Consider the following 16,058-nt stretch of genomic DNA (forward strand, 5'->3'; position numbering starts at 1 on the left):
CATAGATTTTCTGTGTTATATATATAATAAAGAGGGACTTATAGCAAGTCTCGTTTATTCCCTGCTATCTATATAATAAATATTACATATTTAATCTTGAAACATGCATTTGTGCATACTAGTATACCAATAGAATAAGTAAATTATCAGAGAAGAGCAACAATGTTATAATTTGGAGGGTAATAGCTAATCATTATTTTTTTTGTTTAAGTTCAGGTTATTGAATAGGCATATACAACATTAAACAGAGCAGGTATGTCAAGGATGATGTAGGTGATACAATAACATTAAACAGAGCAGGTATGTCAAGGATGACGTAGGTGATAACATTTATCAAACTTGCAACAGTGATCAGTACAAGATTTTTTAAAAAATAAACATCACAAATAATGATATAAATATAAATGCTTAGTATCCAAATTCTCAATTCTTCCAGATTCTTCTATTTGGAATGAGACAATATGTATTGTTATGATAAATGACCATAGATGACAACATTGTTGAGATAAAAAAATAACATCTTTTTCTTTGTTTTTTATTCACACATTTGGGTTTGTCAATCTGTTGATAACTATAAATTTCTTTTTTAAGTCATAAATATGTGATAAAAAGGATATTACAAGTCAATTTCCATATCACCTTGGAAGAAGAGCTACTGAGCCTATATCTGCCTTAGACTTCAGGCTTTATAAGGAAGTCTAATATTGCTGCTGTTATGGAAAATGTCATGTAATAACTTAGAATTATTAAATTTTATTCATTTTATATAAAGTTTCTGACAACGTAATATTGATCAACTGCATACAAACTTATGTTATTTTCTAAGTAACTCTGTGTTAGCCATTTATATTTCTGGTGGTGCACCTAACCTAATCTAATATGAAATGTAAAAAGTACAAATTCAGGACTTTTCCCTTATGGCTAAAAACCACTAATTCCACTTCCCATAGGCTTCTATGCTAATTTCACAATATTCAATGGCTTCTCTGGACTTTACCTTAACTTTAACCTGCAGATGACTATATATCAGCATGATTCTACATATGTCAGCTCACAATCCTCAGAATGGCATGTGGGGTTAGCAGACTTGCAGTGCAGTACTGGTCACCGGAAGTGAAGGGTCTATAAATAGCATGGGAAATCCCAGTGTTTTCACAAGATAGGGGTATATTTAAAAATCATTATGGAGATTAGGCTTCACATCACAAGAAGCAAAATGCACCTATAAAATGTACAGAAATGTTTTTCCTTTCAGAAACTCTTTAAATTTTTAAAATAAGATGAGAACTTTTTTCACAGCACTAAGAGGAACAGGGGTAATTTCTGCGTAGGACTATTTTTGCGTACGTTCCAAATGCTCATTGGTTGAATTGGTGGTCTGTAACCTAAAGAGTCACTTTTTGTCTTAGAAAAAATAAATAACTATACAGGTATCTTCCTACACACATACTGAATGCATTTGCAAAGTTTCAGTGAAATGTGACAAGCACTTTTTTAAATATTTGATTTTTAAATATAGGGTAACCAAGTTGTGCGAGCAAAAAAGTGAAAATATTCTACCATACTGAAATGCATTAAATATTTGCAAAGAACTTTTTCTGACTTTTCAAATAAAAAATATCAATCACAACTTGTTTTTTAACAATATTAATGAAGAAATAGTTTTAAAAGTAATCATTTTCTGAGAAATTGGTCTATTTTTAAAAATTTATTTCTGACATGCCTCCCCCTTTTTCTTGATCACATGTCAAAAATCCTAAATCTTTAAATTTTCACAAAAGGTGATATATTTGGCATTAAATTTGTAAATACAGTGTTTTCACATTAAAACATGACCAGTAAAGGGCACCTAAAGCAAAAAAAGTGCTCAATAATGAATTTTCCATGTTGCCATAGGGGAATGCTTATATGGCCTTAACCGCAGTAATGAAAGTGAGTTTTTCCTCATTTCTAACCTAATTTTTTCTCAAATCTACACAAAACTTGATTTCAAGTGCTTATTACTACCATATTTAGGTAAATATAGCCCTCAAAGTTTAATATTTGATATTTTTACTAAATTTTCTACACTTTTTACAAGATAGGACATAAAAATCAGCCAAAAAGACCAATTTTCCATAATTTGGACCTATAACTTAAAAAAATGCATATTTTGAAGGATTTTTGTAGTGTATTCCTCTCATGGCAAAGTTAACAAGATCTTCAAGTAGTTTAAAGCTATTTCAAGAAACTTTTCATTTTGCCATGGCTTCATCTTAAGGCTAAAAACCACTAATTCCACTTCCCATAGGCTTCTATGCTAATTTCACAATATTCAATGGCTTCTCTGGACTTTACCTTAACTTTAACCTGCAGATGACTATATATCAGCATGATTCTACATATGTCAGCTCACAATCCTCAGAATGGCATGTGGGGTTAGCAGACTTGCAGTGCAGTACTGGTCACCGGAAGTGAAGGGTCTATAAATAGCATGGGAAATCCCAGTGTTTTCACAAGATAGGGGTATATTTAAAAATCATTATGGAGATTAGGCTTCACATCACAAGAAGCAAAATGCACCTATAAAATGTACAGAAATGTTTTTCCTTTCAGAAACTCTTTAAATTTTTAAAATAAGATGAGAACTTTTTTCACAGCACTAAGAGGAACAGGGGTAATTTCTGCGTAGGACTATTTTTGCGTACGTTCCAAATGCTCATTGGTTGAATTGGTGGTCTGTAACCTAAATTATCCATACTCATATGAATAACTTACCCTCCTTCCTCTTCTTTTGTTATATAAGGAGGATTAATTGATGTGGAATACGACTGAAACATCCTAAGATCTCCCTCTACCCCTTCTTGCATTACAATATTCTCTGGATCAGCTGAGGTTGCACGGAACATATCCGTCGTTAACTTGGTCGGTATCAGTTTCTGGGGAGCAGGTAGCGGTTGTGGCTGTCTCTGGTCCTGTTTTTGTTGTTTCTGATTGTTGTCCTAGAATTATACAAATGTTGAAAATTCTGACTTCTGGACCAAGATTATAAGAGAATATGTCTCATACCCTACCTAGATAAGTTTTGTTTCCTCATCCACATTTTATTGAAAAATATTCTCTTTCTGACAAACAGATTAAAATGATGGATTCTCAAAATGTCAACAAATTAATTTTCTATTTTTTTTTACTTGTATACCATTATTTCATCTTGAACTTGATGCACCTACCCCACAAAGTTCAAGAAGTTTTGAAATTTGTAGTATGGATTTACAAAATTTTCATTGTATGTAGTTCTTTTTTATTTGTACTTATTCATTGTTCAGATCTTCTGTACTATTTTGAATACTCATTTCGCCAATAATGCCTGGTGGCAATTCTATGCTGCCCATTTATGTTGAAATATACAGAATATAATGAATTGTAATGGAAGCAGGAGATTTAGGGCTATAAAATCTAGTTTCACCCATCTTCCACTTTGGAATGCCTGATCCAAGTCAGGACCATTGGTATGGTGTCCAACTTTCAGGTTTTTGCCTTGATATTTCCATTTGTTATACAGACTTTCCTTCTGACTATTCCTTTTGACCACTGTCTAGGTTATATCAGTTCAGTAATTTTGTTATTATCTTTCATTTTAAATAATATTCAGAGTTCTCAACAGATCAAAATGATATGTACATATTATCATGGCTTTGTTGCTGCATTATTCATTACTATGATGTTTATACCTTAAGGAACTGATCAAGTAAAGTAGAAACAGCTTTCAGTACCCGATAATATTTTCTCATATCATGACTACCGCATACCTTGAAATTAGTGCTGCAGTTTCATTTTTGGTATGTTGACAGTAATTTAAAGTGATACCAAAGAAAGCTTTGCCAATATTTTCATCACAAAAAATCATATATTTTGAACACTGCCAAAATAGACTGATCAGGAAGGATTGCAATATAAAAGGTTTATAAAAATCCCTGGTTGATAGTGTATGTGTTTGACATCCATTGCATTCCATTCTACAGCTGAGGGAAGACACACTAAAAGTTTATGTTATCACAATAAAATGGTTGGATATGAAAGAGTAAGTCTGTTACAAGGAGGGAGTCAAATATGTTATATCATGTTATATCATGTTATATAATTCCATATCTTGCACATTTATGTTGATATTGTGTTGTCATATAGTGATACATAGTTATTTGTGGCCACCATGCGAAATAATTGCATTTGAATGAAGTCTTCAATTATTTTCAGAGAAGAAACAATGCATTCCAAAATTGACAACAACAAAAAAAAAACCACCCAAAACCAAACAACAACAAAAAAAAACAAAAAATAAAAAAAACAAAAACAAAAACAAAATAACTGATGATGATATCAAAACCAATTTTCAGTAAGCCCCACACAGATTGACGATTCTAACATTGATAGACAGTTAATTTAGAAATCAATGGATGAAAAAAAAAAAATAAAAATTGGAAATTGGGATGAATGCTTAAAATAAGTTTTAAACTTAAGCAAATTGTAACAGAAAATGTTTTGATTAAATTATGTAGCATTATGACCCAATGGAAATAGAAATTTACAATGTACATTGGAAAGGGGAGATAACTGTGTAAAAATAATATTTTTGACAGATTTTTATCTTTTTTTTATCAATTTCATGTAAAGTATGACATTTAGATTGATTTTTTTACTTACTTACTGACTCTCTCCTAAAATATGCTGCACATGTTATGTTACATTTTGAATTAGGATAGGTATATCAGTATTTAAATTTTTGGGAAATTTTCAATTACAGGAAATGCTTTTTTTCAGGCAGTTTCGTCATTTTATTTTGTTTATTTCTGCATGCTATTTATAAGCAGTTTTGCCGTTGTTATAAAATCTTCTAACCACTAAAAGTAGAATATTCACTTCATCATTTTCATTAAAATTGGAATTATTGAACTTCATTATCTTGAAAAATGGACACACGGTTTACTATTTAGTCTCTATATCTTAGTTGTTGTTTAATTTAAGAATAATGAAGGGAACCAAGGTTATAGTGGTAATCAAAAGAATGTAATCCAGGGACAATGATCAGAAAACTGACATACACAACGAAGAACATGAAGTAAATAAAATGATACATACAAAGTAACAAAAAAAATGAGCTACTCGGACTCCAATAAAAACTGGGAGCATGGACCAGATGCATCAATAAGGTATGTGTCCTCTGCTTTTCTAGAAACACCTGTGGAGATGCTCATGAAAAGTCAAGGCCAGGGTAGACAATTGAGGAAAGAAAAACTATATATATAAAGATATGAAAACTGTTTTAAGTGGTAGATGATCCTCTAATCAATGATAAATGTTTACTATAGCTACATTTTATTTATAAGATAAAGCATTATTATGATTTTATATCAAAATTTATTGTTAAATCAGCCATTTTGACAGAGTTATTTCCCTTTTCCAATGGTCATTTCCACAGGAAATTTGAAATGCATATTTTGAGTTTTCCTCACGTTAAATTCAGCAGAACTTTAATCTGTGCTTATTTCAGTCATAATTCTATATACTTTAGAGCTTAAACATCTTCTGTTGCAATTTGTTTTGATTAAGGCCAAATTCTTGCTAGATTGACTGGACTAGAATACTGCAAGTTCAAAGATAATGTTTGAATTGATATATGTGATTATAGAATGTCTCTCTGAAAACATTGGATATTATTTGATGCTATATGCCAAGACTGTTTAAGTTACAAATTTGTAGAAATATGAAATACAATTAATTTTTCACCAAATAAAATTAAGTTACCATTGTAACGAGGTTAATGTATAGTATTTGAAGATTTTGAGGTGTCAAACGTGAATATTAATTCATTGCAAATTGAGTTGAATGGTAACGCGTCAAATATAGATTGATGACAACAAATCTTCTTATAAAATATATTAATCTACTAATGATTGGAAAAATGGTTTTACTTGGACTTAATTAATACATCAAGTATTAATTAATTACCTGGGTTCAATGGTACACATATTATTAATTGCTTTCTTTATCTTTATAATCCCATATATCAATTCAGTCTTGCCAAAGATTCAGATCTTTTTTCAGGACATTCGGTCCTGAGATGACATACTATTTTCAGGACTGAACCAAGTTTTACCGTCCATTTTGACCTGAATCAAGGTCAATCAATAATACCTTATAATAGTATCCTACAAAGTACCATGAATATGATATTGCTCTTAAAAGCTGAAACATTTTTATTATCTGGGTAATATTCATACGAATAAATGTTATTATCCTCAAATCATATAGGTACACTATATATTCCATTGTCCCTGTAACATACATTTTGATTTTTCATTTGTTGTTTTGATCCTTTTGGTCCTCTACCTGACAGTCGAGCAATTTTTTCTCCAAAACCACTGGTAAAACTCTTCCATGTTGTCTCAGATCTGTTGGTAGCCATTGGGTCATCATACAGAGGGTCTGTAAAGAAAAATAACATGTAAGCGAATACCGTCTAGTGACACCAAATGTGAGTTTGAAGTCAATATTTATTTCTACCAGACCTTCACTGCATTAATACGGAAAATACAAATAATAAAAAAATTCCAAATAAAACAAATAAACCTTGGTTTTGCAGCTGTAACTGAAGCCATGTATACATAAAATCCCAACTTTGGTTTTGCACCCGTTACTAAAGACATGTATACATAAAATCCCAATTTTGGTTTTGCACCCGTTACTAAAGACATGTATACATAAAATCCCAATTTTGGTTTTGCAGCTGTTACTGAAGACATGTATACATAAAATCCCAACTTTGGTTTTGCACCTGTTACTAAGACATGTATACACAAAATCCCAACTTTGGTTTTGCAGCTGTAACTGAAGCCATGTATACATAAAATCCCAACTTTGGTTTTGCAGCTGTAACTGAAGCCATGTACACATAAAATCCCCACTTTGGTTTTGAACCCGTTACTAAAGACATGTATAGAAAGAATCCCCACTTTGGTTTTGCAGCTGTAACTGAAGCCATGTCTACAAAGAATCCCTACCATGGTTTTGCACCTGTTACTGAAGACATATATACATAGATTCCATACCTTGGTTTTTCAGTTGTTACTGAAGACATATTTACATAGATTCCCTACCTTGGTTTTGCAGTTGTTACTGAAGACATATATACATAGATTCCCTACCTTGGTCTTGCACCTGTTACTGAAGACATATATACATAGATTCCTTACCTTGGTTTTGCACCTGTTACTGAAGACATGTATACATAGATTCCCTACCTTGGTTTTGTAGCTGTAGTTTCATTGATTCTACCTCCTGTTCCCTTTTCTTTTCTGCACTAAAGTTGACTCTGAGTTCTTGCAAAGTTTTCTCATCTGCATCTGAGTCCCATGAATTTACACCTGTAATTAAAAACAAATAGCCTATGTGATGATAATTATTTTTTAAGTACTTCTCTAAGAATCAGGCAAACTGTTCCTAAACTTTTGCAAGTTTCAAATCATAACGGTTCTCAAGATATAGAGCGGACATGATCTTTACCACAGGACATGGGGTTGTCAACTGAAACCCAAGTTTTTGATGTTGACCTTTGACCTAGAAAATTGTACATACATTATGACACACCCTCTGGTGTTGGTTAATATACGTGTCACGTAAAAACTTTGAAATCATAATGGTTCTCAAGATATAGAGCAGACACGATCTTTACCAAAGGACATTAGGTTGTCATCTGAAACCAAAGTTTTTGACGTTGACCTTTGACCTAGGAAGTTGTATCTACATAATGACACACCCTCTGGTGTTGGTTAATATACATGTCGAGTATAAACTTTGAAATCAAAACGGTTCTCAAGATATAGAGCAGAAACAATCTTTACCACAGGACGTGGGGTTGTCAACTGAAACCAAAGGTTTTTTATCTTCACCTTTGACCTAGGAAGTTGTACATACATTATGACACACCCTCTGGTGTTGGTTAATATACATGTTAAGTATTAAGTTTGAAATCATAATGGCTCTCTAGACAAATAGCGGACATGAATTTGTTACAGATGGACAGACAGACTGATCACTATAGGGCGACCCGCTGAAGGTGGGGACCTAATTAAAAGAGTTGAATGTCCAGTGCCCATGTAAATTAGACTTTAAAGGTCCTAAGTGAGAAAATGTAGGCCCTGGACCTTAGACCATCACTAATTTCAACCACTGTTAATTCAAATGTTAGACCATTACTAACTTCTGAAGCTGTCCTGTTTATTGATTGGTTGTCTTGGTTCTTCAATTCGAGCTTCATCATATATATTGCCTTTCCTGTCCTTTCCTGGTCTCTGTTGTTCTCTCTGTACATTTGGAGTGATATTACCTTCAACAAAAATTTACTAATGAAATAACTTAACATCTCCACATAGAAGGAGGATCCAGTTAAAGTTTAAGGCATTCCATAAACTGAAGATGCTAATAAAAATTAATTGGGGCAGTGAAAGAAATTAGCAGTAGACCTACGGGCTGAGTCTATGTAAAATCAAGCTGGTCTATGATGAAATTGGCTCGGGTTGCTTTAAAATGTACAGTGCTGTCTATGTAAAATTATGATGGGTTTATGTTGACAAAAAATTCAGTTTCCAACATTGTACTGGTGACCTTTGACTGTGTGACAGAAATTTTTTGTTCTGAAAGAATAATTAAACGAACCATGATTCAAACAGATATAACAAGAGGCTCCCAGGAGCCTGAATTGTTCACCTTGTTGAATTTTGCCTTTCAAAGGCAATAAATTAAACAAGAAGTTGTCCAACAATTTTGACTCAAGAAGTCTTTGGTAGGACTTATCACTTTTCAACTTAAGATCCTTCAACAATTGAAAGTTTCTTTTAATCTATCATAGTTTTCAAGATATTGACTGAAAACTATTTAAAAAAAGTCATTTTTCCCCTTTCAAGGGCAATAGTTCTTACAAGGAGTCTGAAGACTTTTGTAGTCCTAATAATATGGATCATTTCAGATATTGAAAGAATTTGGATAAACCTAACAGTTTAGGAGATATATGTGAAAAACAACTGTCTGACCCCTATGTTCTATTTTTAGTAATGGAGGCCATCTTTTTCGACGAATCAAAAATCCCCACATCAGTTCTATGCAGGATGCCCCAAAAAACATTCATACCAAGTTTGGTTGCAATTGGTCAAGTAGTGTCAGAGGAGAAGATTTTTGAAAGAAATAACAAAAAATAGCAAAAATCGAAAAAGGTGAAATACTCCAACATGGCTTAATGGATTAAAATAAAAATTTGACCAGAGATAGATCTCTTCATGCTGAACACTTTTACCCAAAATGTCAGATTTCAGCTAAACCTAACGGTTTAGGAGATATACGTGAAAAACTACTGTCTGACCCCTATGTTCTACTTTTAGTAATGGTGGCCATGTTTTTTCGACGAATCAAAAATCCCCAAAACAGTTCTATGCAGGATACTCCAAGGAACATTCATATCCAATTTGGTTCTAATTAGTCCAGTAGTTTCAGAGGAGAAGAGTATAATTGTTAACGACAGCGATGGACGACGACGATGACGACGGACACCAAGTGATGGCAATAGCTCACATGGCCTTTGGCCAGGTGAGCTAAAAAGGATATATATATTCCAAGATATTTCAGTAGTGCATTTTAGGGAGCAACTTTCTAAATGGCATAGCTCCAACAATATTTGAGGGATAAAAATTACTTTGAAATATGCCCAACAACATATTGTCAGTCCTTACTACATACCAGTGGCATGATATCTCATTCTCTAGTTTGAGAGGAGTTCCATATTTAAATTACTTCCATTCTTATTACATTCCCATGATTCAGAATTACACTTCAGGAAATCAACCCCAATGAGTCATAACTCCATAATTATTTTGAAGAAACTTACTGGAGATAAGCATAACTATATATATTGTGTCCTTAATTTCTTTATAAGTTTCATAAAAATCTGTTCATTAGTTTGAGAAAAAGTGCAATGACAAATAAAGGACAAACAGACTGACAAATACATCAAAAACAATATACCCTTCACAACTTTGTTGTATGGTTAACACATGTATTAAAACAATAAAACATGAAGTTGCACCCATTGTCATACTTGGTATTTCAAAACTCATTCCATATAGTGTAAAATATGAAAGTTAAATGAAACAGGAACTTGTTTACCCAATATTCTTAGTTTAAATACATCTTGTTTACAATTTATTTTAGGATCTTGAACTTCCTACATATTTGGTTCTAAAGCTGCTAATGAGAGATTACTCCTTGAAATATGTGTACAGCATACTAAAATTTGAAAACTTTTTATTGGACAGCAACTGAAATTATTCACTACATATGCCCATCTACATGTATATAAAGACACATACATATACTTAATTTTGAAATCAACTCAACGGACTGGATAATTGCAACAAATTTGGGACTGACACGATGAAGGAATGATGGACAGACAAGGTGATTCGAATTTACCCTCTCTCATTCAGTGGGGACATTAAAACCTGTTATCTTTTGTTCTTTGTGCAATTTTTGAATTTGTAGAAACTTCATCTATCTATTCAACTGAAAACAAAAGTCCTATTTAAAAACAGTAAGTACCAGTTACTGCTTGCCTGAAGTTATATGGTGGACTATCTTCTAGCTTAGTCTCCACGACTTTTCCTCTGGAATCTTTTTGAACTGTGGCATACAATGGAGGTTCTTTAATCCTGAAAATGAATTGAATATTATCTAGAAATACCATTAGTAAGCTCACAAAGAGAATGCCGGTTTCATCATGAAAAACCCCGAAGTTGGTTTATCTCCCTTTGCAGACAATAGACCACAATTACTGTAAACATTAATAGTTTTCATGGTTGCTATTTTTTTCAGATTCTGTCAAGTGAACATATTTGTAGGTATCAACTTTCACATTTTCAAAAAATTATTACTTACATAGTGTTCAAAATCTAATTCGTAGGATTCAGTTTTCACAGTTTTCAATCCACCTTGAAAATAGTGAAAGTTAGTACCTAAACTTCCTACAGAATGTTACTGAAATAAAATTAGTGAGTTATGCTTATGAGATTTTAGCAAAATAAAGCCTTAAGATAAAGTGTCCCCTTTCAATGCATTGAGAGGGTAAATAAAGAGAATCAAGAATCAAGTAGAAATCAAAAGAATATATTCCAAGGATAAAGACCAGATGGGGAAAACAAACACAAACAACAACAAACATAAAAATAAACTGTAAAAAGAAACAAAAGCAACCCAGTCTCAGACCAAACAGGAAGCATAAACCAGGTACATTGGCAGGATAAACAATAATTGTATTCCTGAAGGTGGGTTGAAAGATTTTGATATAAGGTTTGGGAATCCCATGTTTTCTGATGATTCAGTACATATAGGTGGCTAAAGGCATCAAAAGCTAAAAACAGGCATGATGCCAATCTATAACCTTCAGAATTTGTTTTTATAAGAGTAATCAAGGGAACCAAGGTTATAGCAGTAATCAAAAGAATGTAATCCAGGGACAAAGACCAGACATGGAAAACAGACACACACAATAAAGAACATAAAGTAACTAAAATCATACATACAAAGTAACAAAAGTAAATGAGCAACTTGGACTCCACAAAAAACTGGGAGCATGGACTAGGTGTACTGGTAGGTTAAGCGTCATCTGCTTTTCTAGAAACATCCGCCGAGTTGCTCATAAAAAGTCAAGTCAGGGGTAGACAAACGAGGAAAGGTAAACTATGACCCGTTGAATAAATCAGTTTTCATGGTGCTGATGGATACATCATAACAATCCACGAGTTCATGATGATGAACATAAAACTTCTGTAAGGATGACTTCAATCTTGTAGCAACATAACCCTGTTTCAGAAGCCTATTTGTTAGAGTTCTAGCTCAATACAAAAAGTCTGCGTAGTTTCGGCAAGCTCTGGCATAACGTATGAGTTGTGATATGAACACTCCATACGCAGGAGCCGAAGAGATGTTGCCACAGATGAAAGGAAAGTTTATAATTCCGAATGAAAAGTCATCACGTTTGTCGTAAAGTTTGGTCAATAGTTTTCCTTTACCATCGATTTCTAAGTGTAGGTCAAGATATGAGGCTGACTTCACAGTGTCTGTAGTATCCTTTATCTCAAGTTCTTTTGGGTAGGTGCGATGTATCAAATCCCCGAAATTAGGATTGTTTAAAGATAATACGTCATCTATATAGCGGAAACTGAGATTGAAGGATCTAGCAAAACGATATTCTTTCTTTCTGATCAAATCAGCTATAAAGTCAGTCTCATAAGAGCGAAGAAATAGGTCACCAAGTAAAGGAGCCCAATTTGTTCCCATTGGAATGCTGACCGTTTGTTGAAAAACATGTCCACCACACTGGACAAATATGTTGTTGATTAAAAATTCCAGCATTTTGTAAACATCTTCCTCTGTATATTTAGAAGATGATTTGGAATTATTTCTTACAAAGTATGAGGAATCTCTACCAAGAACTATGTATTTGCATGTAGGTGTACCATCTTTTTTGGAAAAACGATGTATAATGTTTATAAGTGGGGATTTTAACTGAGTATGGGAAATAGAAGTATACAGTGTTGAAAAATCATAGGTTTTAATGCTATTGTATTCAGATAATAGTCTTGAACTGATTGTCTCCAAAAGATCTTTCGAATTTTTCAGGATCCACATTGAATTAATACCACTATGGGAGTAACAAGTATTGTGGTAGGACTGCAGACCCTCTTTGACAGTTGTGAGTATAGAAGTTAAAAGTTTTAAAAGAGGTTTGGTGGTACATTTTGCAGATCCAGCTATGAAACGTTGTTTGTATGGATTCTTGTGAAGTTTAGGAATCCAGTACATATACGGTAAATCACAATCATCGTCCTTGGTAGAGAGACCACAGAGGATACCACAGATTTATGGTTTCCATACAATTTCTTCTTTGGAGAGAGTGGTAGCAGTATAGGTCTTATCACTGCTATTTTTTTCTACGTCTACCTCTGATAATAAACATTGGATATAAAACGTTTTGCAGACAAAAACAATGTTGTTTTGGGCTTTGTCTGCTGGTACGACAACATATTTATAAATCAGTTGAAAAAGTTATACTTACAAGATACATATACCTTTGTTGTATGTTGAAGGATGTACAGGGAGAACATACAGTCAATGATACCTTGATACTCTATACACATGTACTTTACTATGGGGATTATAACTTTTCACTTACAATAATGAAAACAAGAACTTTTTAAAGAGAACTAAGTCCTCATACTGGTATTCAATATGAATTTAACCTTTGACCTTAGAAGCACTGAGGGCCTGACTTCATTCTGACAGGAAGTTCAAGTTAACCTGTGAATGCAAATTGATAACCTAAATGTATAATATAAGTATGTGCAGTAAAACCCCCTTTGACAGTTATATGGTCTATAACAAAAAAAAAATATTGATCGCTCATATCTCAAAGTTTAATCAGTTATAAGGAAAAATTAATCTTAGTTAATGTGAAACTGAAGAAGGCATAATTTACCTTAAAAACACCAATATATTTAACTTTGGCTTCTTACAGGTTACATCATATTAATAAACCCTAATTTATGTAAATGTATGCTACTATATATTTGTATAAATCTATGGAAGGCTGAGTAGATACCTTGTCTCTACAGGAAACAAAATATAGCTGTAATTTTGCAGCAAAACTTAGAACATTTTTGGCAAGAATTGTTTTCCAGAGCTACAAAGCCGCAATAGTATTGTGACAAATATTAACGCAAGAAATGTGCCACAATTTTAGAGGAAACTAAATTCTTAAGGATGAGATGAAGTAAAGTAATGTTACCCATAACTCATACAGAAATTCTTAAGACTCGACTCTTTTCAAGTTGTATCAAAAACTTATATAGAAGTATCATATTAAAACTGGAAGTACTGTGAGCAAGCTCACAAAGAGAATACCCCCAGCTTCAAATAGAATTACATGTACCAATGTTCAAGTGAAAACCCTAAAATACATGTAGATTATCTCCCTTTGGAGCCCTCTAACATCAATCATATCAATTCATACAGATCAAAATATCATGCATAATTTTCCAAAAAAATTCATCAAATCCCCTTGAGCTGTTTACATGTACATGTAGGTACATTGTATACTCCAAAAGAAAAAAAGGATTAATTACTGTGCAAAAGGATAGAGCTATCAGTATCAAGAGTAAGAAAAATTTTTTTTCTTTTATCACTTCATATAGCTAAAGAAATTTATTGAAATTTAAACTTGCATTATTTTTCATACGATGTAATTTCTTTTTTTCCATTATACCAGTCATAAATACTCGAATAAAGGAAAAACTGGATCCTAACAAATTATCCTTTTGAGTTATGGCCCCTTGAATGTTAAATTATAATGATTACAATTACAAAAACAAAGAAATTAGATCTCAAACAAAATTTAAAAGTATCGTACATCTATGTAGAGTCATGAATTCATCTGAAACTTTAAATAAAGGAGGAGTAGGTTATAAATTAAAAATGGTGCATAATGAGCCCTTTCATGCATCAGACAATCAAATTTGTTCAATGAAAATTGCCACATCATCAGATTTTCACTTCCTAAATCTTTGTTAGAGTTGCTATTACATGGTTGAAATGATAGTGCACTTACTTAAGTTTTAACATGGAAAGCCAATAAGTTAGATTATCCCCTTTGGAGTCCTTCAACATAAATTTTTATTCCTTCATACTACCTAAATATGATGCTCAACCTTTACATAAAATTTCATCAAAATCCCTTGAGTAGTTTAGGATGCACTAACAAGAAATGTGGACATGATGGACAGATGAATGGATGGTTAATAGAAAGACAAGCTGAAGTGGTGATTCCTATAACCACCCCCCCTTCCAGAAATCTTAGTTTTCAGGGGTACATGTATTAATGTAATGTTTCTCACAAATTGGACATAAAAATGCCCATATTTGAAAAGTAATCATTGCAACAGTATTTTGAATTATGTATTTATTAAATGAAATGGTTTACAAGATGCAGCTTGACAACACCACATATGTACACATTTTAAAAATACAAAATTTCCATTAAAATTCCCTACACTTACTCAGGCACTGGACTGTTAGTTTTGCTTCCTCTGTTTCTGTCCTCAATATTTTTCTTGTTATCTGAAATATAAAGTCAGATTTGAAGATTTCTTGTGTTGAATGAAGGTAAAAATTACAATGATCTAGGCAGTAGTCAAAATACAAGGTCAAAAGGAAAGTCGGTATAATAAATCGCATGGGTAAAAACTGCAAAATTAGAAACCTATGCAATGGTCCTGACCTGGTTCAGGTATTCCAAAATTAAAGGTGGATTAAACCAGGTTTTATAGTGTGCTAAACCTCCCACTTGCATTGGGGTTCATTATTTCCAGTGTAATAAATATTAAAACAATACACAGTAGAAGGTTTTATTCAGTCATTAATCTATACTTAAAATCATCCTGATTTTATACTGATATTCTATTTTCCAATGTATTAGAAGTACAAAACAATAAATAACACATGTAACTTATATCTCCTATCAATCATTTAAAACTGTAGGTATCCATTGATGACAGGGTAAAGAATGATTACATGGGTCCAAATTATACTACCCGTAATTTAAATATTTTTCTTTATAACAAATATTAGAGAAAGTCCTATTTGTATTCATTTATTGGTCATCATACAGTGTTCTCCCAAGCGCTGTACTTAACAGTGCTATGATTTCTTAGCACTGTGCTTTCAAATATTAATTTTAGTTAGAAGGCACTATGGGCACTGTAGTATAATTTTGAACGAAGGCCATAAGAGCTGTGCTATGCCAGTAAGCACTATGCTATTTAAAAAAAAATATGGGGAGAACACTGATTATATATACTTGTTTCCATTTTTACACAAAAAATGTCATGTACATGTATTAAGTCTTTTTCCAACATTATTAAATAAAAGGTTTGTATGATGTTACATTTCAGGAAATAAAGTCACATCCATAGAGTTAAGTT

At 32.6% G+C, this 16,058-nt stretch overlaps 1 protein-coding gene across 2 annotated transcripts in view; it reads right to left on the reverse strand.

Annotated features, from left to right (window-relative positions):
* LOC148610684 (uncharacterized) overlaps window positions 1-16,058 on the reverse strand; it is a 34,628-nt gene that overhangs the window by 8,764 nt on the left and 9,806 nt on the right. For both annotated transcript variants that reach the window (XM_088595953.1, XM_088595952.1), the window contains exons 3-8: window positions 15,135-15,195; window positions 10,624-10,733; window positions 8,237-8,362; window positions 7,278-7,400; window positions 6,323-6,462; window positions 2,758-2,981 (exon numbers count right to left, since the gene is read on the reverse strand). In XM_088595953.1, the coding sequence (XP_088452079.1) occupies window positions 2,758-2,981; window positions 6,323-6,462; window positions 7,278-7,400; window positions 8,237-8,362; window positions 10,624-10,733; window positions 15,135-15,195 (784 nt within the window). The remainder of the gene's footprint in view (window positions 1-2,757; window positions 2,982-6,322; window positions 6,463-7,277; window positions 7,401-8,236; window positions 8,363-10,623; window positions 10,734-15,134; window positions 15,196-16,058) is intronic.

This window comes from Perna viridis, chromosome 8 (assembly GCF_037379345.1).
Source record: "Perna viridis isolate PV_CMFRI_1.1 ecotype Kerala chromosome 8, ASM3737934v1, whole genome shotgun sequence".
Lineage (NCBI taxonomy): Eukaryota > Metazoa > Mollusca > Bivalvia > Mytilida > Mytilidae > Perna > Perna viridis.